Raw genomic sequence first — 26,315 nt, forward strand, 5'->3', positions numbered from 1 at the left:
ACATATCTGAGAGTTGTAATCTGAATTAATTGTTGGGTTGGGCATAGATAAGTTTTTTATGAACTTCATCCAACGCCCTTTCAAACATGGACTGGTTGCATATGTTATTACAGAGTTGTATTTTCAAATTTTATTTTTGGTTTCTCTTGCATGTTTACATATTTTATTTATTCTATGTTTTTTTAAGCTGTCAAAATAAATAAAATAAATGAAAAAAAAACTTGCCAATAAAAATACAGTTTTTGAGACTTTATTTTTTTACTTCTTCCTATTGGACCAACTAATTATTGTAAAATAAAGCTATGCACATTTATTTTGAGGAATATATCAAATTGTGTCACAATACGCCTCTGCCTTGCTGTTATTCACCTAGCATAAATAAATAAATAAAAAAAAACCGTGCTGTTAGTGTTTTTACACGACGGGCAAGTTGTGCAACACTATCTTGACGCACTTTGAAGTCAAATTTCAAATCAAATCTTTTCACCGCAACTGGCACCTGTGGTTGCAACATTTTCTCTGGAAACGTGCTTGAATCACTCGAGTCGAGCCGTTCCACACGGCCAGCAAGGTGTGGTTTTTCTCTGCTGGGGGAAAAAAAAAAAAAAAAAAAAAAAACTTTCAAGCTTCCGTCTATTCACACAGCAGAGCAGTATCTGCGCAACAAGAGACGGGGAGGGGAGCCGTGCCCTCTCTGTACGGACAGCCAGCAGAGCGCACGACCAGCACGGAACAAACACCTACTTTAGAAACACTTTTCTTTATTTTCTACCCATCTAAACAAAGTCACCAACCGGCGACAACATGAGCATGTACGGCTCCAACCCGAGGCTGGCGACTCTCGGCCAGAGAAGCGGTTCGCGTCAGGATCTGAGGAACGACGTTTTCCTCGGCGGAGGGAACGGCTTCCAGGCAGAGTACCAGGACGGCGGCGGCGGGGGCTACGCCTACACCTCCACCTTTTCCAGGAGCTCCATGCACGGCGGCGGGTTCGGCGGGCAGAAGATGAGCATGGGCGCCGGCGGGGGAGGAGGAGGTGGCGGCCTGAAGTAAGTTTCTGTCCGGACACCTGTCGCTTCTTTCGCCCCTGTTACCTGGGCTGCAAACAGCCATTTTCAAAAAGCAAGAAGAAGCGCGACACGGTGGAAACAGAAACAAAAACAATTTTACTAAAAAAAAAACATTCCATTTTTTATTTTTGCTTTGTTGTTAACACTGTTTGGGGAACGCTTTGGAGCCTCGCACAGTCTTTATTTTGTGTCGTGCGGCAGAAATGTCATCTAGCAGGTTCTCCGGTACTCGGCATGCTCGGCACGGACAGGCAGATAGCGTAAAGTTAGGATTTGTGCCTGGAGGGACCTTTTTATGTTTTAATTATATGCAAAAATATAATTTTTATTCATGAACTATCTCCAAAAGTCCTTAAACGTCAGTGTGTGTGTGTGTGTGTGTGTGTGTGTGTGTGTGTGTGTGTGTGTGTGTGTGTGTGTGTGTGTGTGTGTGTGATCTTTGCGGTTAGAACAAGTTGTTATACACTAAACAGATAATTATTATGGCATAATAATAATTTGTAACATGTATGGAAATACCAGTCTCTACGACATGCATCTATGTGAAACGCTTCAGAAACTAACCATGGTTCAGAAGTCGATGCAGCGCTAATGTAGATAGGGATTGAGCCACGCCAGTTTTGACCGTCTTTAAGCAGCGACAACACTTTCATTCAGACTGCAACAACATGCAGTCCCACTCGCCTTAATCCCACTTTCCTACTTGGACCACTGAGGCAGTGCGACGCCTGAAAAGTCAGTTGCCATGTTGCTGTGTTGGTTCGACAAGACAGCTAGCAAGAGGAAGTGGTGTATTCACCTTTATCCAGGTAACCCACAACCTGGCAACTCCTCAGATTCTGAGGTGGGCGTGCGCATGGATAGCTCGTCACACTATCCCTGGTGTGTTATTGGCTCAGAGGTCCTTGTGCACTTGTCAGTCAACTCACTCAAACATAAACATCATGGGCATTTTGGACCTGACCATATTTCACCACTGTAACCCACCCCAGAAAATATACCATTTCTTTCTGAACATTCATATATGTCCTGTGGATACACTAAAACAATGTTTTCTTGAGATTGTTGCCTCTACCACCTTTACATTTAACACATATTTCATATATTTCCTAGCAACTATATGATGTATTAAATATGATGTTCCTGATATTCTGTTTAGCTCTGTATTTGTTCGTTTTGAAACTTCTGTCATTCAAAGCTTCAAAAAGTTTTAATCATTCACATGCACGTGTTCTTTTTTTATCATTCAGTGTGCAAGCCATTCAGCAGAAAGCTGCATTCCTGACCAGTCAGTGTCAAGAGTACATGCAGCGAGTAAAGATGATTCTGCAAAGTGTAAGTACTGCGCACAGCTTACACCGAGGACACCTGACCTTAAAGTTTAATTGCAGCAAATATCTCTATATTATCTGTGATTGTAATTGTAGCGTCGTTGTAATGTGTGATTTGATAGCGGGGACCAGCCATGGAGGCAGAGAAGCTGCTGCTCATGGCTGCAGAAACCTTGGATCAGATGAGGCTCTGCGGCAGAGATCTGCAACAAATGCGTGTGCAGAGCGATGTCTTCAGAAAGTAAGACAAGATTCACTGGTTTAGTGAGTGTGCATGCGTGTGTATGTGTGTATTTGCATGTATTTGCATGTTCATTCATGACTATGCAAACACTAGGTGGAGCTAAATTGAGTAAATATGCTAGTATTTCCACAAGAGTCCAGGATATATTTTTTTGATAAAGAATCCTACCTGAATTCTTCCTCGCAACCTTTTAAGCCCACCACTGGACTCTTTGATGTGAAGGGCTTAGTCTGCCAATGGAAAATGTTCAAAGTATTTGCCTTTTTTGTCCAACTCTACAGTGTGGAGCAACTCCAGCATATGCACTCTGGCCTGTCGCAGCAATTAGTCGGTGGTATGACCCTAAGAGGCAACAGAGGCAGCGTGGGTTCCTTGGATGGGGGGAGGCTCTTCACTGACGCCATGGCCTGGATTTCCCAACAGAAGGTGAGTGAAATGACAACATATCGAATTAGATGGCAGCGGGTGGAGCAACAGACACCCTGCCCACTTTTTGGGTTTTTTTCTTGACAAGTTTGGGGATATTTCTGGCTGTCTTCCAGACTGTAGATACAATCCAGTGTTTTGACTTTGTGGTTTGCCAGCCCATAGTGTCATTATTTCGTTATGTTGAAACGAGCCTGAACAATCAAAGAATTTATGCCATTTTCAGAATTAATGACGTCATCTGTTTGTTCTGTAATTACAAAATGAAATCCTCCTTCATTAATTTATGTTTGATGATCATAAAATAAACCTATTTGCTCAACAAGTACACCGACAGTATGAAATTTGTTCCCAAGATGACAATATGGTAGCCTTGGTCTCAAGATGTGTTACATGTTGAGACCTCCATTCCAGTATTGCTATTATCATTATACGGCCCTGAGTGCAGGATTAATCAGGTACAAAGGATGGATGAATGGATAAAGTCCATCATATCTATTCTCATTACTTTTGTTATTACTAGTATTTTACGAAGTCATTTATTTAAGGGGTAAAGTTTTTATGCAACTACTCATGTATTTCAGTGGCTTGCGTTGATGCGCCTTCATGCGTGCCCAGCACTGATGCATTAGTGTGCAGGGTATCGGCTCTTTACGGGGGCAGATCCCTTCCCTATCACTCATTCTGACCTCCAGTAACTGAAACCATCTGGTCACGCTGCCAAAACCCGATCCGTAAGCGAGGGCAGAAACAAAGACAGAGCAGAGAGCGACGCTATTTAAGTGGGAGGATGAAGTGTTGGGAAAGGAGTCAGAGAAGTGCTGTGGAAGCAAAAAAAAAGAAAAACTGGAGTGAAAAAAAGGAGTGTGAAATGTGACACTCCACTGACTCAGTTGTTATGAGACGGGGCAGTTTGGCAGATTTCTAACATGCTCATGAGAAAACACCCTGCTTCTCCCTCCCTCCTTAGCCTTCTCCCCAAGCAGAGAACACACCCTGTCATTCTGTCAGCGTCACCCTGCCTGTCCCCTCTTCCCCCTGCCGTCCCATATAAAAAAAGGCTTTGTATCTTCAGCCTTTTACAGAACCCTTCATTCAGTGTACCAGCACAATTTGCTGACCTTGTCGCTGTGGAGCTAGACAACAACAAATAAATAAAAAAACAACAGTGCCAAGTCTTTAAAGTCATGTTGTGCAGAGCTTCAGCCAAGCGGCCCTGAAAGGAAAGGGAGTGGTGAGCAAGAACAAAAGCCCAGAGTGAGTGGGAGAGAGAGAGAGAAAAAATGCAGTAAAGAGCAGTGACCGGCTGAGGTCGGTTTACTGGCAGAGCTCTTATCTAAGCTCAGGGCTGCATACAAGAGGGGAATAGTTGGGATAGTTTCCTGCCTCCTGGTGTTCTTAGTGATTACATTCTGGCACCTAGTGGACAGAGTGGGAAGAACACAGAATTGGGCAGTTAAAAATACTTAAAGTAAAAAAAAAAAAAAATACAGAATACAATGAAAGATTTCCCACAAATTATCTATAAAAAATGCCTCTTTAAAAAAAGGATGATGGCATAATTGTATTTTGATGTAGCTGCACTTTCCGAGGAAGTCTGGGCCGCAAAATCTTGTTCATTTAATCATTTCGTGGTCGGGCACCAGCCAGGCCTAGACCTGCATGAAATCATGTTCTTTGGCACAGTTCGTGCAAGCCCAGACACAGTAGTTACAAGGGGTGGAAACATGAACCCTGCCCAGGTGAGGAAGAGGGTTACTGTATTTCTGTTCCATTGTCTTGCTAGATGTTCAAGTAGAAACACAAATGAGATTCTGGTTGTAGGCATCTTCAAATTGAAAAAAAAAGAAGAAGAAACCTATTGAAATAGTAATAAAGTGGTTATACAGCCTTGCAAAGTCATGACAAACTGTTATGAACACAAACAAATGAAGCTTAGCTGATGACGAAAGCAGTTTCCTCTTCTCTGTATGTTTGCTAAACAACATGGTGCAACCTACACAAACGTGTTAGGACATGGAATTAAGTTTTGTTTTTCATTGAAGTTGACTCCGCCATGATGCAAAACAATTCCCCTGATGTGAAAAGGCTAAAGTGACTAAAAAAAAACATCTGTTGGCAAGTCAGATGAACCGATTCCATTTGAAAAAACTTACACACAATCTTTAGTGAATCGACAATTGACATCTTTAGTATCTTCTGATACATCATAATTGTTTTGGTCCGTTTTAAGAGCAGGTTGTAGCAATTGCTTCTTGCTTACATCATGAGAGGCTGATTAGACTTTGAAAAGTGACTAAAAACACGAAGTTGAAGCTTGGCAAATGGTTCGCCAAACTTTCAGGATTGCTGACAACTTTGTGAAGTTGGTCCCTAGCGGGGTTTTCAGAAAATCACACACACAGCTTACATGTATGTGATTTTTCGGTAAAACAGCAATTTTTTTCCCCCCCATATAAAACAGAAAGATTGAAAAAAATAGTTTTATAGGTATGTTAAAATTGATTAAAAAATAATGTTCACTACTCACTTTTTCTATGAGTTGGTTCAATGTGGACGTTATCCATTACAGATTTGCCCTCCGTAAAGTCTGACTTTATTGCTGCCATAATAATAGCATTTAAAATGTCTCTTTCATCTTGCAGCGTATGATTGAGATGGCGCCGTTTGGAGACGACTCTGTCACCATTGAGAAGCAAATCATGGCCCACAGCAAAACCCACAGCTCTCTCCAGAGAAGCCATGAAGTGGACCGGGCCAGAGATGAACTGGCAAGTATCTCGTCTGGGTTGAGTGTTTAACTATTAACTGGAACTATCAGCAAATTAGATGTCACACTTGAATTGTCACCTATTAACGAGGGAGGCCTTCTTTATTTTATTTTGCTTAAAATTGATTATGATATTTCTTTTATTGTTTTTTTTTTTTCAGAATTCAAAGGGTGACAGGTACAGCTTCTCCATCCTAGAACAAGAGTGGGACAGCCTACAGGTAAAACTCTTACACGGCGCTGCTAATGAAAACCTGCTCGCTCCGGGAAATAAATGGTAATTTTGCCGGCTGTCTGTCACAGAAAATGTCCAACAACCGCGTGAATCAGCTGCGCGACCTGCAGAGCATCATCGAAGAGATCTCCCGCGCCATCATGTGGGTGAACGAGAGGGAGGAGGAGGAGCTCATGTTCGACTGGGGAGACAAGAACATCGACAACTACATACCCAGGAAGCAGGAGAACTACTCCGTGAGCATCACATCCACTCTTCTTCTTCTGTCATCATCAGGTTAAATCCTTGCTGTGTGGATGGAAAGCTAACGTTTGCGTCCTTTTTTTGGTTCTGCTCTCCTGAAAGGCTCTGATGAGGGACTTGGAGGAGAAAGAGAAGGAGCTGAACAAGCTCAAAACTAAAGCGGATGGACTATTGAACAACAACCATCCAGCTTCTGATAAGATTCAAGTAAGACGATTTTCCTTCTTCTTAATGTTCGCCTTTCACCACCGCCAGGTTGTTCAGTGTGTCCGATGCTCTTCCATAGGCCTACATGGACACTTTGCAGACACAGTGGAGCTGGCTGCTCCAAATCACCAAGTGCATCCACGTTCACTTGAAGGAAAATGCTGCTTACAGCCTGGTAAGTGCTGCTCTGGCTGCCGATTGAGTAAAAAGAGACATTCCCATGTTTAGTTTGACATTTTTGGCTGCCCCACTCAGTTCTTCAAGGAGGCCAATGAGATCAATGCCAAACTGAAGAAGGAGCATGACAACATCCGGAGCAAATTCAGCTGCAACAAGAACACTCCTCTGGAGAACCTGACAGAGCTCCTTAAAAACCTGGAGGTATCAGTAAACTGTCCAGACTGCAATACATGATATATGTTTTAAGAAATGTTCATCCATTTGCTCCCCGTGAGACCAATGGATGCTCTGGTGGGCACTATTTTTAATTCATGTAACAATTCTGGAGCTTCAAGAATGGAAAGAATTTGATGCACATGCAGCCATGAAATCCTAGTCCTGGTGAAGAGCCTGCGTTGGATGTGTTTGGCTTAAAACAAGCCGTCAACAGAACCCTTTTGAATGAAAATGTACTTTGGAGTCTAAAGGTGTCTATCGGGTAGAAGACAGTTGGTCTAAGAAATTCAAAAATCATGTAGATCTGTCACCAGAATATATATTGACTAAAAGGGTGAACAATTCTTTTAAATGACTCTTGGATCCAATACAGATAATCCATTTTTTATCACCCAACTGACAAACCACAAACCAAACAAAAAAACATCAAGACTTTACACTTACACTTCCCTTTCATTTGTGCGTTAGGTGTTCAATTTGTATGTTTGAATTTTTTTGCAAGGCAAGGCTAAAATAAATGTTGCTGCAGAGTTGCAAAGGGTGACTGATAGTCGCCGGGTAGAGGCTGTCAGGCAAACTGAGATTCCCCCCCCCCCTTTTCTCTCCCTTGCATGTTCACAGAAAGAGAGAGAGCGCATCATCGACAACAAGAGGCAGGTCCAGAGTCTGGTCAACAAATCGAAGACCATCGTCAGGCTGAAACCTCGCAACCCTGAAGAAAAGAGCAGCAGCCCGGTCATGGTGCAGGCCTTGTGTGACTTCAAGCAAGAGCAGGTGGGATACATGTGCTCCCTTACACCCAAAACATGTTGAAGTGACACCTCTCACGTGCTCCGCCTGACTGTCCACCCTGTTCTGCTCCACAGAAAGGAATTCTTAAAGGCAATGAGGGCATCCTGAAGGATAACTCTCAGCGCAGCAAGTGGCTGGTGACAGGACCCGGAGGTCTGGACATGCTGATTCCCTCCGTGTGCCTGCTGATCCCGCCTCCAAACCCGCTCACCATCAGCCTTGCTAGCAAGTAAGAAGCGATGACGAGCAGCCGCCTTCCCACCACAATCTGCATTTCTTTCATGAATGAAGGCACCATTGACTAAAACCATCTGTTGAAGCAGAACTTTGAAATTAAGATGCATTTTAGAGTCGGGCAGGCAGACTGCAGACAGCAGTAAGAGAATTATTTGGGTGTGATTGGCCAGCGACTGCTGAAAATCAGCCACACAATCATTTGCCTTTCATCTGTTTCTTATGAGGTCTGCAAACATTGAGCCTGATCCATAGGAGTTTCCACGTGGTGAGAATCAGAGCTGTTCTATCGACTGACTGAGTTCTTGTGCTCTTCCACAGCAATGACCAGTATTATGAGTCCATCATGAACATCTGGAACCAGCTCTACATCAACATCAAGAGCCTCATCTCGTGGCAATACTGCCTCAAGGACATCAATTACATCAACTCACTCACTCTCAGCATGGTAGGTTGGCTATGCTGACTTAGTTTTTTTTTCTTTTTCAATCCTAGTCTGTGTCTTTTTGCCTAACATGATCCTCTCTTTATTGCACCGCAGCTGTCCAAGATGCGCCCCGAGGAGTATCGCAGCCTCATCAAGAGGCTGGAGACTCACTACCAGGAGTTCTTGCTAACCAGTAAAGGTTCAGAGATGTTTGGAGAGGACGACAAGCAAATCATCCAGGGGCATTTTGAGAAGGCCCAGGACCACTATGAAACCCTGGTCATCCAGCTGCCTTCCTACAGTGAGTTTAGAAAAACCTCTCTACAGCCTGTTCTACAGTTAAGCCACGAGCAATGATTACTACATCAATGCAGTGTTTTCCTGATCAATTTCTCATGTTCTCTAAATCTAAATCTAAATCTAAATCTTGCCCCGGCTGATGAAGGGGAGGACGGGGAGAAGGTCATCAAAGAAGAGGTTATGAAGCCTTCTAAGGCCGCATCACACACCTCCACCCTCAGCATCACCCTGCTCACCAGCCTGCAAGAGCTCCATCGCAGGCTGGAGCTGGCGGAGTCGGGGCTCACCAGCCACCTCCATGTGCCTCTCGGGGACAACAAGTTGCACGAGTGCACAGTGCACATCCAGGAGCTGCAGGTATTAATCAGCCCAGAACATGTTCCCGAAAATACCCACACGTCCTGCATTATTGTGGTCATTTGTTGTTATCATAGAGTACCACACCACCAGCTCAAGACACTACAGTCTTGCAAAACATCACTACAATGTAGCATAGGTGCTTCCTTTGAGGATCTTTTTAGCTTTTGAAATAAAACATTTTTTTTTTTGTTGCTTTTAAAAATGGGACATTAGAGAGTCGATTTTTTTTGTCAGATTGTGTCTGTTTTATTTTTGCTCACTGTGTCACTGTGGGTCAATGTCGCAACAAACAGCCTACTGAGTAACATTCTGTATATTCTGCATTTTAAGCATTTACATTTCCACCTACATAGACAGCAGTTCGGCAGTTGACTTCTCCCCTGAAAGGATGAACTTTTCAACGCATTTTAAATGGAATGGAAAAACGTTTAAAGATACTGGTCACCTACCGCCAAAGACAATATCTCTCGGTAGAGTTGGTAGATTGTGTCTAATGCCAGGAAGGGCCTGCAGATATCCAACTTTAATTTTTAATTTTAATTGTTTTATTCAATTAGCTCCTGAGTATGTTGGAGCAAATATGTAACAAATTAATCTGAGACAGTGTCTCTACAGCCAGGCCCCTTAATGAAATATAGTGAATAATAATTAATGATATTATCATGAAATTAAAGGAAAGATGTTTTTCTAGAACGTGCACCAGGACTTGGACTCAATTCATGATGAGTACCTGCGAATAAGGGAGAAGATCATTAAACAGCTGGAGGGAATATCACCAGATTCAGAGCAGGCCAAGTTCCTCCACTCTGAGCTGGAAATCATCAACAAGAAGCTGCTGGGGCTGCAGGGTCTCTACACAGCCTACCATCACAGGTAACTTATTTTTGTCCAGTCAAATTGCCTTTTCGTTACCCTGCACCGAGTAATAAAGTTGCGAACCAGGAGAAGTGTTTCTAACGTAGCAACCTGATGTCTTGAACAGGCTGTCGGCTCTAAAGGCCTTGCTCCAGAGCCTTCTCCAGGCTGAAGATATCATTAAAGTCCACGAGGCTCGGCTGACAGAGAAGCAGACTTCCTCTCTGGACCTCCGAGAGTTGGCAAACTACCGCAGCGCACTGAAGGTTTGTTAATTCTTTAATCTGAACCAACCGTTTGGTTCTGTCATTCTTTTTTAAGCCATCAAACAATGACAGTATTACGCTTTTGACCACAATAACAGTTATGACTGCAGCTAGATCCTTGAATGTGATATTTTACAGCAAGGTAATTTACTTTATATGCAAGTTAATTTTGTTTATCTGTTACAAGTAATAGCAATAAAATCGTGTCTCAATCTACTCTAAGGGATCTACCCACATGATATACCATTAAAAATATGTTTCTGGTGAGATGAAGTCACAAAGCATACATAGCTGTTGTGTTGCACATTTTGTTTTAAAAAAAAAACAACTCTGTTTATTCCCAATAATTAATCAGTAATCACTTGACCAAGTGTGATGATTGCGTTATGCAGAACGTTTGTTTGTTGCTACAAACAACAAGTATAAAACATTTTTTTCCCAGCTTTGTGAGCAACAGTGTATTACTGCAAAGCCCAGGGTGTGACTCTAGCTGATGGTGATTAACATAAATATTGCCTGCAGTATGCTTTCTTACCATTAGATGTCACTACAGCTCTCACAGCATTAGTCAGTTGTTGGTTTTTGCTCAATGAGCTACAAGTATTATACAATGTATTTATAATAACAATAACAATTTCCTGAACATTATCTAAAAGCATGCATGCCTGCAGTTCTTACATATCTTTTGTTTTCTGACTGCCAATTGAAGCAAATGAAAAGCGACCTGGAGCTCAAGAGAGACCTGATGACAGCTCTGGAGTCTGACTTGACCAAAGCCATGCACTGGAACAGTCAGATCTCTGACCCCTTCCACAAGTGCGACGTGGACTTGTCCAAGTACACGGAGCTGGTGTGCCAGATGTCCGACCGCTGGCGCCGCATCCAAACCCAGATTGACAGCAGGTACATGTTGACAAACATCAGAGGCACCTTCACATCCTCCGGCCGGTAATTACCCGTGTGTAATCCTTTCATGCTTCCCTCTCACTCCCACTCCTTCCTCTCCAGACTGTGGGACCTGGAGAAACAGGAGAAACAGTTGGATCATTATCAGCAGTGCAACACTTCCCTGGAAGATTGGATGGACAATGCCCGGAAGCGTCAGGACTCCCTGCAGATGTCCAAGTTCACTGACATCCAGACTCTCACGGGTTACCTCAACCAACAAAAGGCACGACCGCTGGCATATTTTAATTTTGATCGCTGATTACGTGGAAACCAGCTGTTACTCCGTTTTTAAATCATCCTTGTTCTAATATTTATGTTCTCTAAATGTGAAGGCTCTTCACACTGAAATTAAAGGGAAGAAGGAGAAAGTTGAAGATGTGCAGAAGAACGCAGACACCTGCGCCACCTCCATAAAGGCAGGCATTCAGATCCTTTCACACTATCTGTATTTCAGTTACACTATGCTACAAAACTGTGACACAATATTTATTTTTGAATGTTGTTTGTTTGTTTTGTTCGTTTCAGGACTACGAGCTGCAGCTGGCATCTTACAGCTCAGGCTTGGAAACTCTGCTTAAAATACCAATCAAGAGAACAATGCTGCAGTCTCCGGCCTCTGTGGTCAGACAGGAGGTATGACTACTGTCTCTCCGTTGAAGCATGCAGAGCATGTTTCCAAAATACATGTTACTTGTTGCAGATGTGATGATCATGTGTAAACACTACATCTGAGTGCTGAGGGTGGCAGTGTTGCTCGTTGTTTACATCCTGCAAAAAACAGAGAAGAAGAACGACTTCTTTTCTGAAAAGGCTTGAAAACTCTGACCCAAAGTTTCGAAAGTTTACGAATATTTCACAGAAAATTAAGCAGTTAAACAAGCTACAAACTCTGGGAAGCTCACCTGGCATTCCAGGGTAGCTCTCCGGCGATACGCAAACACCTAAAACGCCAGAGTCGTATCGTCACACACCGCAGAGAGGAGTTCACAAATAACCTTGAGGATAGATATTTAGTAGTTATGTTTTGAGTTACACACTTATTTATTAATTAATCATCAGCCAATGACAAGTACATAATACTTTTTTTTCGCACGTCGGAACATCATGGCACATCCTTGCTTTGCGAACTATAGTTCACTTAGGTAAATGCGAACTTTACGGCAGTATTTAGTGAATTACCGCCCCCTATATTTGTTTAAAAACATGCTGTCAAAGTGCAACAGTATAACACAAGTGTGAAGATTTAGGCCAGTGAGGTTAAACAGAAGTCCAAAATAGGTGGTGAAAATGAAGAAGAGAATTGTGACTAATCGACTAATCGAAAAAATAATTGATAGATTAGTTGGCAACAAAAATAATCGTTAGTTGCAGCCCTAGGTTCACTACTGAGCATATGAAATAAGTATATGTCCATATTTTTCCAACAGGCAGCAAACCAGCAGTCCCAATATATAGAGCTGCTCACCCGCTCCACTGACTACTACAAGTTCCTCGGGGAGCTGCTGAAGAATATGGAAGAACTAAAGGTATATCTTGAATGTATAGTCTAAAGTGTTGTTGAACTTTCTTTTTCTTTTTCCAAAAACACCAAATTTAATGTTCACACCCAAACATGAGCTCTGTCTGTTCTTGTCGTGTTCAGATCAGAAACACCAAGATTGAGATGCTGGAGGAAGACTTGAGGCTTCTCAAAGACCAGATCCAAGATGGCAACCAGAAAAACAAATCTCTGGAGGATGCTCTGGGATTCTACAAGCAGGAACTGAACCTTTCCAAAGACCAGCTTTTCTCGATGGAGGAAGTGAAGAGAACCACAGTGATGGAAGTTGATGCAACAAGGAAGAGTCTGGACAGCACAAATAGCCAGCTCCAAGATCTCAATGACCAGCTAACCCGCATTAAGTACCAGCTGGAGGAGGAAAATAGAAAGAGAAGGTTGGCAGAGGAGCGCTACAACAGTCAGCAAGAGGAGTATGAATCGGCCGTTCGCCGCAGACAGAAGGAGCTGGAAGAGCTCAACTGGACCAAGATTGACTTAGAAAAGTCTGTGAAGGACAAGGAACGTGAACTGGACAGGCTGAAGATACTGCTAGAGGAGGAAGCAGGACGCCGACGAAATGCAGAGTCTGATATCTCAAAGGTAAGAGCACAGTGCACCCAAGAGGTTAACCAGCTTAGGCAGACACACGAAACAGAAATCCACATTACCAAGACCACCATCCTGAAGGCCTCACAGCAGAAGGAGGAAGACGCAGCCGAGCTGAGGCTGCAGCTCGACAGGCTCACTGGCGAGAAGAGAGATTTGGAGGAGGAGCTGAGGAGACTGAGGCAGTCCATCTCCATGGCCGAAGAGCAGAGACACAGAGCAGAGCAGGAGGTTGGCCAGCAGAGGGCGTCGATGACACAAGAGACTAGGATCCGCAGTGAGCTGGAGATACACCTGAGGAAGCTTGAGAAGGAGAGGGGAAACGATGAGTTCAAATTGAAGGATGCCATGAAAGTCAATCAGGAGATGTCCAGACAAATCAACATGCTCACAATAAATGTAGAGGATGAGGGGAAGAAGAGGAGAGCCCTGGAAGATGAAATCCACCGCCTGAAGCAAGTCGAGGAAGAGCTGAGGTCAAAGAACAGCTCCTATCTCGAGGCTATGAACAAGCTCAAAGTGTCCGAGCAGGAGATCAGGATAACCAAAGTGGAGCTGGAGAAGCAAACCAGTGAGAAAAGCAAAGCTGAGCAGGGCTCTGTGAGGATGCAGAGCCGCATCCGTGAACTCCAGTTACTGCTGGATGGAAAGGAGGCTGAACTCGAGCAGCAAAAGAAAGCCACCCAGGAAGAGTTCACACGCAGGAAGAGGATCGACGCAGAGCTGGAGAGGATGACAAACACGTGCAAAGAGCACACCACCACCATTAGCAAGCTGAAGTCTGTCCAGGTAGAGGTTTCTACCACTGAGCGGAAGTACCAGCAGGACCTGAGCGCCCTGCAGGAAACTCTGGACAAGAGTCTGAGGGAGCACAAAGCCACCAAGAAGGAGCTGGCAACTGTCACGACTGAACTGAGAGTGCTTAAACAGAAGCTCCAGCAGGAAGAGGCTCGGATCTTTGAGCTGAACCAGCGCAACGAGAGCCTGTACAAGACCATTGAGGAGAAGAGTCGCCAGATCAACGAATACACCACACAGATTGAGAAGCTGCAGACTCTCACGCAGAGCCTGACCAAGGACAGGCTGAAGCTGGAGGAGGAGCTGAGAGGGGTGAAGCAGGAGAGGGATAACCTGGCGCTCAGCAAGACCAGCGTCAACCAGGAAAGCGCTGCTCAGATCTCTGCTTTGCACATTGAGCTTCAGAGTAGCAACATGAGGACGGCGGAGCTCCAGACTGTCATCAATGACCTGACCAAGGGGAGAGAAAAGCTTAAAATGGAAATAGGCAAATTCCAAAAACAGTTGATTGAGGTATTTTGTTTGCGCCAAAGGATCCTGTCTGCACTCCTAATCAACCACATTCTCCGCTTTGCATTAACAGTCAAAGTCCAGTTTTATATTGCGTGTCAGAAGCTTTGCATGAAATTTGGCTCACAAATGCTTTTAGTTCTATACGTGCACGTTTTCTTTTCTTCTTTTACCTCACAGAACATGTGCCTTTCAAATGAGCAATGCCCACTGTATACTAACTGATGTCATCAGTGTACATTTTTTCCTACATTTGTGAATCAACATCTTTAGTTAGTCTAGTTATTCTATATGTGATTTACACATAGAAGTAACTTTACCATTCAATCACATATAAATGCACTCTCAACATGATAGTATAGTTGTCAGAAAGTTTTATCAATGTTTTGGAGTCATTGCTTTTTGTTACATTTGTGTTTATAAATTCCTCTTATTAATGAGTCTTCTCATTCCTTTCCAGTCGTCCTCAATGGCGCACGAGTTCCAGAGCCAATACAACGAGCTGCTGCTGGATCGTGACGGTTTGCTAGCCAAGTTCAAACTGCTCGAGCAGGAGAAGAGCCGCTATCTACGCCTGGAGGAGGAGCTCAACCGCATCAAGCTGACGCTAGAGACTGAGCTTCGCAACAAACAGCGGCTGCAAGATGAAAAGAACACCCTCCAGAAAGAGTTCACCTACATGAAGGGCCAGTTTGAGCTCAAAGACGGTCACATTAGACAGTGCGAGTCAGACAGGGACAAGGCAGAGCGAGAGAGGCTCTCCCTCAAGAGCGAGATTGATCGGCTCCTGAGGGAGCTTACCGGTGTTGAGGAGAGGTACAAGAACCGCCTGTTGCTGTCTGAAAAGGAGGTGTCCGAGCTGGCCAAGAGGAGGGATACTCTGGAGAGAGAGATTGAGAGGTTGAAGCAGAGACCCAGTACTCAAAGCAGGCAGACCCAGACCAATGAGAATGTACCAAAAATTGATCCATCCAAGCTGTTGTTTGATGGCGTGCGCCGCAAAGTCACAGCCCACCAGCTGTGCGATTGCAGAATAATCAGCAAAACCACTCTGGAACAGCTCCTAAACGGCAAAAAGACGGTGGACGATGTGGCCATGGATATCCAGCTCAGCCTAAAAGGCACTGGTGTCATCGCCGGCATGAAGACACCCTCTCGAGGCAAAATGCCTTTCACAGAAGCTAAAAACAAGGATCTGCTCACCCCTGAGAGCGCGCTCATGCTCCTGGAAGCTCAGGCGGCAACGGGTTACATAGTGGACCCCACATACAATGAGAGGTTGCCTGTGGATACTGCTTGTTCAAGAGGGATAGTAGATACAGAAGACAGAGACACCTTGCTGACAGCCGAGGCAGCGAGCACCGGCTTTAAAGATCCGTACACAGGGAAAGTCTTATCTGTGGGTCAGGCTTGCAAACAGGGCCGCATAGATAAAGACACTGCCGTCCGTCTGCTGCAGGCTCAAGACGCTGTTGGAGGTATTTTGGACCCAGTTCTTAGTGTGTTTCTTCCACATGATCTTGCCCTGGATCGCAACCTCATTGATGAGGAGCTCTACAGAGCACTGAACAAAAAACCTGCCTGCTACTTGGACCCAGCAACGGGAGAAACGATCAGCTACTTTGACCTCAGAAAGAAATGCACCATTGATCCAGTCGCCGGTTTGTTTTTGCTCCCCGGCCAAGAAAAGGAACAAAAAAAGGAAGTGCAGGGTCTTCGTAGAACAGTTGATGTTCAGGACCTGGTTGACTCGAAACTTATTGATGAGACTGACCTTAAAAAGTTCTCCATCTCTGAAATCGAAGACAAGTTGAAATCCTACCTCCATGGCAGCACTTGCATTGCGGGCATCTATGATGAGGTTAATGACCGCATACTGCCTTTCTATATGGCCATGAAGGAAGGTCTGCTCATGAGAGGAACTACTCTGGAGCTTCTTGAGGCCCAAGCTGCTTCTGGCTTCATTGTTGATCCAATCAATAATCTCTTCTTGACAGTAGAAGAAGCGTCAAAGAGGGGGCTTGTCGGAAAAGAGTTTAAGAATAAGCTGTTGTCTGCAGAAAAGGCAGTAACTGGATACAGAGACCCATCATCAGGAAAGACAATCTCCCTCTTCCAGGCTATTGAGAAAGATCTTATTGAGAAAGGTCATGGAATCCGTCTTCTTGAGGCCCAAATTGCCAGCGGTGGAATTATTGACCCCAAACACAGCCACCGTATAGATGTGGCGGTTGCCTATGAGAGGGGATATTTTGATGAGGAGATGAACGAAATTCTCACTTATGAAGGGGATGACACAAAAGGGTTTTTTGACCCAAACACCCATGAAAACCTGACATATCTTCAGCTGAAGGAAAGGTGCATCAAGGACAAGAAGACAGATCTGGTGCTTTTGCCACTGAAAGACAAGAAGAGGATCAAAAAGATCCAACAGGAAGAGGAGAACCGATCCAACATTCTCCGTAAGAGGCGGGTTGTGATCGTGGACCCAGACACGGGGCTGGAAATGTCAGTGAGGGAGGCCTTCCACAAAGAGTTGATCGACTACGACACGTTCCTTGAGTTGTCAGAGCAAGAATGTGAGTGGGAAGAAATCACTATCACGGCTTCCGATGGCACAGAGCGTTTGGTGTTTGTTGACAGGAAAACTGGAGTCCAGTACGACATTATGGACTGCCTGAAGCGTGGTGTCCTCAACCAGAAGTCATTGGACAAGTATCGCACTGGAACACTTACTCTGGCCCAGTTGGCTGATGAAATCTCCACCAAAACTAGCGCCGCTGAGATGGCCATTACAGCCTCTTCTGTTGAGGACATGGTCACCTGCAGTAGCCCCACGCAGCTCACACCCTCGTCTCCCACCGTCCGTAAACGCTTCAACAGCATTTCAATCACCGTTTCCCCGCCTGAAATGTTTGACGACCACAGTCCTGTTGCAGCCATATTCGACACCGAGACCTTGGAGAAGATCACAATTTCTGAAGGTATTAGAAGAGGCATCATTGACACTCTAACAGCACAGAGGTTGCTGGAAGCCCAAGCCTGCACAGGTGGTATTATTAATCCTGCCACCGGCGAGAGACTCTCGCTGCAGGATGCTGTCCATCATTGCATTATTGAAGAAAGCATGTCTAATAAGCTGAAACCTGCCCAGAAGGCCTTTGTCGGTTTTGAGGATGTGAAGACAAAAAGAAAGATGTCTGCAGCAGAAGCCGTGAAGGAGACATGGCTACCTTATGAAGCAGGCCACAGATTTTTGGAGTATCAGTACCTGACAGGAGGCCTAGTAGAGCCCGGGAGTAGACATCGCATCACGATCGAAGAAGCCATACGCCGAGGTTGGTTGGACGGCAAAACGGCCCAGAAGCTTAAGGATGCACAGCACCACAATAAACATCTGACCTGTCCAAAGACCAAACTGAAGATCTCCTACAAAGAGGCCATGGACAGCTCCATGGTGGAGGAAAGCAATGGCATGAAGATGATTCAAGCCTCCTCGATATCGTCCAAGGGGATCAGCAGCCCCTACAATGTCTCCAACCCTGGATCTCGCCCTGGCTCCCGGCCCGGTTCCTTGGCCGGTTCAAGGAGCGGGTCTCGTAGAGGCAGTGTAGATTACTCCTCCAACTACAGCTTTAACTTCTCCTCCAGCAGTACCACCTACAGCACCAACCCCTAAGAGAGGGTGTACTATTAAAACAACGTCAGTTGTTTAGCATCAGCAGCTTTAATGCATTTGCTTGTCTGAATGTTTTTTTCCCCCAGCTACTTATGAGATTTTAGACTTTAAAAAAACAAACATATAATCCATAAACGCTAACTTCCTAAATGTAGTTTTGTTGATTTTGTTTCTTTAGAGGGATATAACAGGTCATGATTAATGCTTTTATTCTAATGCAGAATGTGAATTAAAATATTTGTTTAGAGCTCATTTTTGAATATAGACTTGTTTTTGTTTTAGAACATAAGAGCTTATTGACATCAGCTAAATCATTCACGCAATGTTATTTTTTTTTCTATTTCTTTAGACCTGGTTTTGTTGCAGCTTGACTCAAGCATTTTTAGTGTAGAAATGAGATTAATTGTTATAATTTGCAAATGCAAGGATCGAGTTTGAAATACTGACCTGACAAAAATAATGATCAATTCTGAGTGTTCATGCTTGTGATATTTTTTAAAACTGATTTGAATTAAACTTGCTTGAAAAATATTTTTCTTGCCAATTTATTGAATGACTGAAGTCTTATTTGCTTTATCACTTAGTGCTTAGGGTCCAGCACAAAGGTATAATATTTTAAAAATAAATATGTAACAATATATATGTAAAGGTACAAAGCATTATAAAACATCAATTGTATTACGCTATTATATTTAATTATGCAATAGATTCACAGATCATTAGCTAAGACCAGCCAGAAAAGTTATGATAATCAAAATGCACATCAAATATGGACAGAATACGATTAATTCTTCATTAATTGAATACAGTTAAGTGTTAATAATGTCAGAAAGTGGATGGAATGATAATGAAATTATATATGTATGATTGTACTTAAAATTATGTGGGATGATGTTTACTTCTTCCCACATGTATATGGGAAGAAGTAAACAAAGATAGATAGATAGATAGATAGATAGATAGATAGGTGGGCTGGGTGAGGTGGGGGTGTCTCTTGGAAGTGTGCGTGTGTGCGAGGTAAGAGTGAGAACAAATGGAGGCGGGAGGAGGCTAGATGAGGGGAGGGGTAGTGGGAGGAGGAGGAGGAGGAGGACTGTCCCATGCCAGGACTTGTGGCGGCCGCGGCGCAGGCAGCAGCAGCAGCAGCAGCAGCAGTCCGGTCTGCAGGAAGTGTGCTGGGGAGGCACCAGCAGAAGCAGCTCGATTTCTGGATCACAGAAGAACTATTCATACGTTTCTATATAGAAAGGGGGCTTCAGTTGTTTCCATCCTTGACTACTGGCACCCGGAAGAGACCGACGGACACCTCCGGAGACCCTCCGGATCCGAGCCGGAACGGAGCTGCGCTGCGCTGCGCTGCGGTCAACCTGAGAGCAGATTCCGGCGGAGAGAAAATGAGCCTCTCAGCCTGCATTAAGCCTGTGTGACGGGGCCGGAGCCTCTTCAGTCGGGACTTTTCTGCTTCTCCCAGCGAGGAGAAACAAACGTGGTGGTGTGAAGAAAAAGTGGAACATCGTAAAGCGTCGCTCAGAGTTACCAAGAGGTAAAGTCTCGCTTTCTGATCTGTTTGGTTTTGTTTTAAGGCCAGTCCTTGATTTGCAAGGAGGCTGTTGGTCAAGAAACAAGATTAGTGGCCCACTTCTTAACCTCTGGCCCCTTCCCTCCTTTTTTATTTTATTTTTTATTTTTTTTATTTTTTTTTATGGAACTCGACTCCTTGGAGCCACGTTTCTTATTTAAAGTCCAAAAGTGCCACTTCTCTCTCTGGGTGTTTACTTTGGCTCTGAGTCCTATAAAACCAGGTCTCTCGCTCTCCCTGCGCGCGCGCGCGTGCGTGCGTGCGTGCGTGCTTGTGTGTGTGTGTGTGTGTGTGTGTGTGTGTGTGTGTGTGTGTGTGTGTGTGTGTGGGCTCCTCTGTGTTTGTATGTGCCTCTCCTGCAACCACTGAAGAGAAGGGAGCCATTCAAACTAGAAGCAGGAACTCATTTTTTTCTCTGAAAGGCACATTATTCAGGCCGTGGCCTTTAACCAGAGCACACAGTGCTCCACTTGAACTCTTTAAATCTGTTGCCCCTTAAATGTTTTCTTTATTGCTTTACGATAGCTGCAATTTTGGGTTTCTCGCTGTTGTGCGCCTGAGACCCCCCCCCCCCCTTTTTTTTTTTTTTAATGGGAACCAAACAGGGAGGCGAGGAGGGGCATCACGACGAAAGCCCGTCATAAATCTCTGCAACTAACAAGAAATTGCAAACGGTCGGAGATGAAACGTTGTCGACCGGAGAGTCTGTCTCTTCCTCTTGAGCTCCAGCTGCTGCGTGGTATTTGTGGCCTTGGGGCAATGTTTTTGAGGCAGTCTTTTGTCGATGACACGTACAGGCGCCCTTACATCACAGCCGCCTTCACCTGAATACTGAGTCCCTCCTTTTTTTCCTTTTCTTTTTCTTCCCACTCGGGGGAAGAAAAAAAAAAATCAGACGCACACCTGCTTCCTCAGCCGCCTGCACACCTTTCTTTCAAGCGACGCAAACCATGCAGGTTGTTGTGAACGCTGCACAGGCTAAACTCTTTCAAGATTAGCTTTAATTACAGACCCCGGGAGACTGCAGAAACATTTTTTTTTGAACTGGCAATTATAGCTTTTGTTGGCTCTTCTATTATAAGGACTTGAAGATATATGAAGAATTTATGTCCCTCGAGGCAAGAGAAACATGCATCAGAGAGAAAAAAGAAGCAAAGAGTTTCCTTGATGACAACAGCAGGCAGTCACAGAAAATGCTGCGGGGCGACTGATGGATCAGGAAGTTCCAAGGTCATGCGGTTTGGACAGGTGTGCCGGCACCAAGCTGAGATTTTGTGTACCGTAAGCAGAACATCATGATCCAGACCCGGCAGCAAGAAAGAAAAAAAACAAAAAACAGCGTTTTGTCGCAGCAGTCCCACGGCCACTTTGTTGACATGTGTGAGCCATTAGACAGGCAGAAGGAGACCTGCAGAAAGAGGCAAAATGGGAGCAATAAAAACAGGAAGGGGAAGTTTTCAAGAAAACAGAGGAGAAGGACGAATAAAATGGAGGCGACGAGAGCGAGAGTCGGAGCGTAATCCATTTTGAAACGCATTCCACTACGACCCAGGGATAGAAAACGGTAATTAGGGAGCACTTTTAGCTGCCTAAAGGGCTCTTTAAGATTTGCCCTAAAAGCAGGCCCTGTCATTTTTATTTGCTGTTCAAAATATCTCCTGAAAATGTGTCACTAAAGCACATTAAGAGTTCTCAGGCGGCTGAATAAACTAAAAATACTCTCAAAAACTGCGCCCGCTTAAAATTGGTTTCAATAGTTTTCATGGTTTTGTTTTTTTCAGTTCCCTGGCAATGAAAGGGTGTCAAAGCCACAGTGCAAACATATGGAGACTCAGGAAAAAGCCAGAACAAAGTGTGGCCTTGTCACACTCTGAGTCTTCAACTGGCCGGTTAGGTCCCCATAGATGTGGTATCTCTCATCCCTCATCACTGTGCTCGAGCCAAGTTGATAAAGAGCCGTTTGGAAAAGGGGTGTTTTATGTTGTTATTTCTAAGTTACATCTAATAGCACAAAAAAACAAATCTGTTGTATCTCTAATGTCCTCTGGCAGGAATAGTTAGAGATGAACAACCACAATGTTTCTTTTCCTTTTGTGAAAAATCCGGTGTTGAATGGGTGTTGAACTTCTGAATGGAAGTGCTCCGTGTCCTGAGGAATTTAGTTGAGCCTATTCCATATTCTTTTTTTTAGTCGTGTTATTCCAAAGTGTCTAATAATTCAGGCTGCGGCCATAATGTGTCAGTCACAGAGGCTCGGAGCCGGCTTGGCTTCTGTGGGGTTTGGTTCCTCAGAGCCTCGATGGGGGGAAGGGATGTAATAATTGCTTTCATCTGCCTGCTGCGCGTAATGTTATTGGACATTTAGAATTTGTCTTTGAAATGAAGTAAAAAAAACAAAAAAAAATCTTATCTCAAGAAGACTGGGTTAGATCACAGATGCAGATTTACTAACACGAGGAATTAAAAGTGGGATGTGTCAACTTTTGGAATAATTTGTCATCATTTTGACATCCACACTGGCAAAGCACTTGAGAGTCACACTATGTTTACTTTCACAGCTAAGCCAGGCCGATGGGTATGGTGAATTTGGGATTCTTCCCTTTTCCAAGTGTATGATTGAAAATTGATGAATGTTGGCTGTGACATAGACACAAAAACTGTGTTATTGTTTCACACATTTTGTCTCTCGTTTTTTTCCTTGTTTGCACATTGATGCCTCCAGCTCACAGAGCGTCTCAGTCAGCTTGGGTCCAGTTTCTCATGCTGGGCGCAGATCCCTAATTCTTCCTAATAATAACAACAATATTAATGCAGGCTCAGAGTCTAAAAACAGCATAAACAAAAATAAAACCCATCTAAACCGACTGAGAGAGAAGATAAATTAAAAACTCCATAAAAACAGGGGAAGGAGGAAAAACCTAATAAACTGATCTGACTGATGTGAATATGCTCAATATATGGATCTGGGTTTGAACTAATGCACCGGTTGCACCGACAACCAGACAACCATCGGGAGCGCCTTCCTTTCACTTTGTTTGTATGGCTGCGCTCAGACATAGTTTTGTCTACGTCTATTAGTGCTGCCCCCTGAAACACAAAACACCAGACTGTGATTTCATCTGTTTGTGCCGTGCTAGATTTTATTAGTCAGACCATGTGGGATGTCAGTCAGACAGCTGTAAACTCTTTTTCCATAAGGCAGGTAGACGTATTGACCTCAACCCAAAAAACCAAACTGAGAGTCCGTTGTTCCCGTCCCGTTCGTCTCTGCTAAAGCAATCTGCCCTCCTGCGATTGGAAAATGCAGTCAACAGCCTCCCAGACGTGTCGTGACCGGCTTAATCGCACACCGGCCGACTTTATTCGCACAAATGGATCTGGTTGCTGCGGCTCGACGAGGCAGGCAGGCACGCGGTGTTTTCGCCAACTGCTGAAAGCGTAATCGATTTGTAAATGAAAACAACTCGTCATCGTTTGGGCAACGCTGCCAAGATTTTAACCCTGTGGTGGGTGGGGAGGCTGCTCACTCTGCACTCGGTGTCCCTGTTGGACACAGTGTCTTGTTTTTTTGTTGTTGTTGTTTTTTTCCCACCTCCAGATCACCAGCTTGTGCATAATGGAAGATTCCACTCAGGAAGAGCAGATTTGCCCTTTTTAGCCCAGCGCTCTTGCAGCCGCCTTGCCTTTCTTTCATTCATAAATGGAATGTTTGATTAAGCTGTTTTCAGCTTCGTTCTGGCTAATTGAATAAAAAAAGAGGGGGGGGGGTTGGTACCGGTCCAGGAGTGATGGCCATGCGTGTGCGAACGTGGCTGACGGGCGCCCACACAGCCCGAGTCAAGCTCTTACCTGCAGAGGTTGGAGCTGGGGGAGCCAGACACACCCTAATCCCCCAACATCCTGACCTCAGCGGACCTGTCGCAGCTTGCCCATGGCAGACCTGGCAACCCCCAGCCCCCTCACACCCCCCTATCCCTCCTCACCTGCCCCGCTCCTCCAGCGACGCGGCCCGCAGTGCCATGGGTGGGCTCGGGATTTGAGCTCCTTGGCACTGCTTATTCTGCTTTGTGAGCTAATGCTGCGCCTCAGACCAGGAACAAAAGCAGTCAGTACAAATTAAAGACCAATTATCTTTAGTGCGTGCTAGGGCAAGTTGCTCATGTCACTTCGAATGATGAGCGGGGAGCAGGGGGTCTCGCAGGGGCACGGTGAGGAGGGCTGTTATTTTCTGTAAAGATTAAACAAGAGTCCGGCACTGATATAAGTCCTGCAGGAATTATTGTGTTTAGCGGTTCATCCGGTCACCTTATCTCTACTCATCAATTATATTGTCACGCGTCACTTTCTGTAAGTGCTAAATGGTGGTGCACGACTGAGGGAAGCGCAACCAGGCAAATGAGTCATTAGAAGTCTTAGTATGTGACTTGGGTAACAGCTAATGATTAGTTTGTATGATAGCATTACTATTTAATTTACGTCTTCATCAAACCAAAAATAAATATTCTAAATAAATATTCTTAAAAATGTAACGGTTCTAAAAAAAATTATACTTTCAAATGTTAAATTATGAAAACTTCTGCCAACATTTTTTATATTATGTATTTTTATTTTTTATGTACTCATTTTTTTTAAATAAAATGATAAAAAAGGAGTTATTATTATTATCAATAACTCAAAAACATCCTTTGTTTATTCTGCCCTGTAAAATTAATGAGATCAATATCACTCCTCACCTGCACGTTAAATATAGAGCTAGAGCTAAAGCTAAAGAAGCTGCTTAGCTTAGCTTATTCTAGCTTAAAGACCGAAACAGCTTGGCTTTAAGCAAAGCTAACAAATTCATCCTGCAAACACACCTTTCACTGAGGCTACTGTTATTGTGCTGCTATCCTGTTTTGGATGACGCTTGCTCTCAATGCCGCTCACTATCACAAATTATGTTAACGCTTGAGAATTCTTACATTCAGGTCACATGGAGGTTAAGTGATGGGTGACACAGCTCCGGTCATCTAAGGGTGCTTTGAAGCTGCTCCGAACTTAAGTAAATGTATTATCACTGGCTCTGTATGCCTCAAACATGGGGAGCTGAGCTGAAGCACTTGCCAACCTGTTCATTCATTTTCCATCACTACATAGTTTATCCTCAGAGTCTCGAACGAAACGGCACAAACCATTAATTCCCGCAATCCCTGAGCACCTCCTCCTCCTCCTCCCGCTAAACCCCACAGCCACCTCCACACACTCACGCTCACAATACACTCAGCCCTATTTCCCCGAGGGATGACCTCTTCATACACATGGCCCCTTTCATTCCGCTCTGAGGGTTGATTTAAGCCACTGAGCTCTCCCTGCTCTGTGGCTCCCTCACTGGCCCCAACTCCGGCCTGCAGTCATTTTTGACAGACACATTCCCGACCCGGATTGTTTCAGTCACAACATATGGTGGGAGTCCTTCAAGGCGGGTGATGATATCATGGCAAAGTGTCGGAATGAGTCTCTGTTTGTGACTGTTTTGGTTTGAAATTTGAGTCTCCGAAAGAGCTCAAAGTCACTGTTCTCCATTCAACTCCATCTCAGTCAAGCATGGGATCAGCTTTGGATTTACTTCAAAAAAATGAGAAATATTTTTCCGTGTCTCCATGTATCTTGGGCTACCTATCTATTTAGCTGAGCAGTTACTTGCTCAATTTGTTCATTTTTCACAGAATTAGCCCATTTCCTGTCCCCATTGTAGGTTATGTGTTGTAACAAGTGGGAGGTTTAGGACATTAGCTGAGAATCAGTCAATCAATTAACTGTGCGCTAATCACAGCAGCACAGTCCTTATTAATAATAATAATGATGATGATGATAATAAGAATAATAATGATGATGATGATGATGATGATCATTATTCTTATTTTCTGACCAGCAAAATTTGAGAAACTTAATTTAATTGTTACTTGTTAAATGCTTGTCTTAACATTAAGTTGATCAGGGACAATGTTGTAATTTACTCACTATTTCCTATTTGAAAAAAATGTTCCCTTGTAAAATGAATAGCTGAGAGAATCCAAATCAAAACACTGGACAAAAAAAGATGTATGTATTTATCAGACAGGAAACAGTCGGGGGTCAGTTTGCCTATTGACGAATCGGCCGCTGAGTGTCTGCACGAGTGACCGCTTTGCTTTCATTGACAGCCAGTGTGGGGCATGCAGAGATGACTAGATAAGAGAAAGTGGTGTGTGTGTGTGTGTGTGTGTGTGTGTGTGTGTGTGTGTGTGTGTGTGTGTGTGTGTGTGTGTGTGTGTGTGTGTGTGTGTGTGTGTGTGTGTGTGTGTGTGTGGACATGGCCATGAGGTCACAGCAACACCATCACCTCTCAGGGATTTACTGATACAACTGGTTCCAGCCGGACTTGGTGCCAGATTGCCAACGCTCACTCTGTTGATAGCGCTCATTTTCTCTCTCCACAGAGCAGATAAGTGACAAGTGACGGTCACCTCGGGCTCACTCA

The 26,315-nt window shown here is 44.2% G+C and overlaps 2 protein-coding genes across 3 annotated transcripts in view; both read left to right on the forward strand.

Annotated features, from left to right (window-relative positions):
• The first annotated feature begins 637 nt into the window (after positions 1-637).
• On the forward strand, positions 638-18,768 carry dspa (desmoplakin a). Of its 2 annotated transcripts, none has more exons than XM_076021470.1 (24): positions 638-1,049; positions 2,321-2,405; positions 2,524-2,642; positions 2,927-3,071; positions 5,717-5,842; positions 6,003-6,062; positions 6,145-6,312; positions 6,422-6,526; positions 6,606-6,701; positions 6,782-6,907; positions 7,544-7,696; positions 7,789-7,943; positions 8,270-8,396; positions 8,490-8,676; positions 8,821-9,032; positions 9,727-9,908; positions 10,018-10,156; positions 10,866-11,059; positions 11,165-11,327; positions 11,437-11,520; positions 11,630-11,737; positions 12,532-12,630; positions 12,747-14,561; positions 15,019-18,768. In XM_076021470.1, the coding sequence occupies exons 1-24, from the start codon at positions 805-807 to the stop codon at positions 18,235-18,237; spliced, it is 8,112 nt and encodes a 2,703-aa protein (XP_075877585.1). In that variant the 5' UTR covers positions 638-804; the 3' UTR covers positions 18,238-18,768. The 2 variants fall into 2 exon arrangements, with proteins under 2 accessions (XP_075877585.1, XP_075877586.1); XM_076021471.1 differs by having other exon boundaries at positions 639-1,049; positions 12,747-13,244.
• Positions 18,769-19,372: 604 nt separating this feature from the next.
• The window catches only part of tns3 (tensin 3), a 32,464-nt gene continuing 25,521 nt past the window's right edge, over positions 19,373-26,315 (forward strand). The window contains exon 1 of the mRNA XM_076021472.1: positions 19,373-19,780. The gene's annotated coding sequence lies outside the window, so the exon portion shown is untranslated. The remainder of the gene's footprint in view (positions 19,781-26,315) is intronic.

The sequence above is a fragment of the Nelusetta ayraudi genome, unplaced genomic scaffold (genome assembly GCF_046127955.1).
Source record: "Nelusetta ayraudi isolate G7.1 ecotype Tasmania unplaced genomic scaffold, CSIRO-AGI_Nayr_v1 ptg000011l, whole genome shotgun sequence".
Classification (NCBI taxonomy): Eukaryota; Metazoa; Chordata; class Actinopteri; order Tetraodontiformes; family Monacanthidae; genus Nelusetta; species Nelusetta ayraudi.

What these genes read in the sequence shown, in the direction of transcription:
- dspa (XM_076021470.1), top strand. Translation starts at nt 805, where the DNA reads ATGAGCATGTACGGCTCCAACCCGAGGCTGGCGACTCTCGGCCAGAGA. An exon ending in CAGAGCGATGTCTTCAGAAA is followed by an intron (nt 2,643 to 2,926) that starts GTAAGACAAGAT and finishes CCAACTCTACAG; the next exon opens with TGTGGAGCAACTCCAGCATA. An exon ending in GTGACTTCAAGCAAGAGCAG is followed by an intron (nt 7,697 to 7,788) that starts GTGGGATACATG and finishes TCTGCTCCACAG; the next exon opens with AAAGGAATTCTTAAAGGCAA.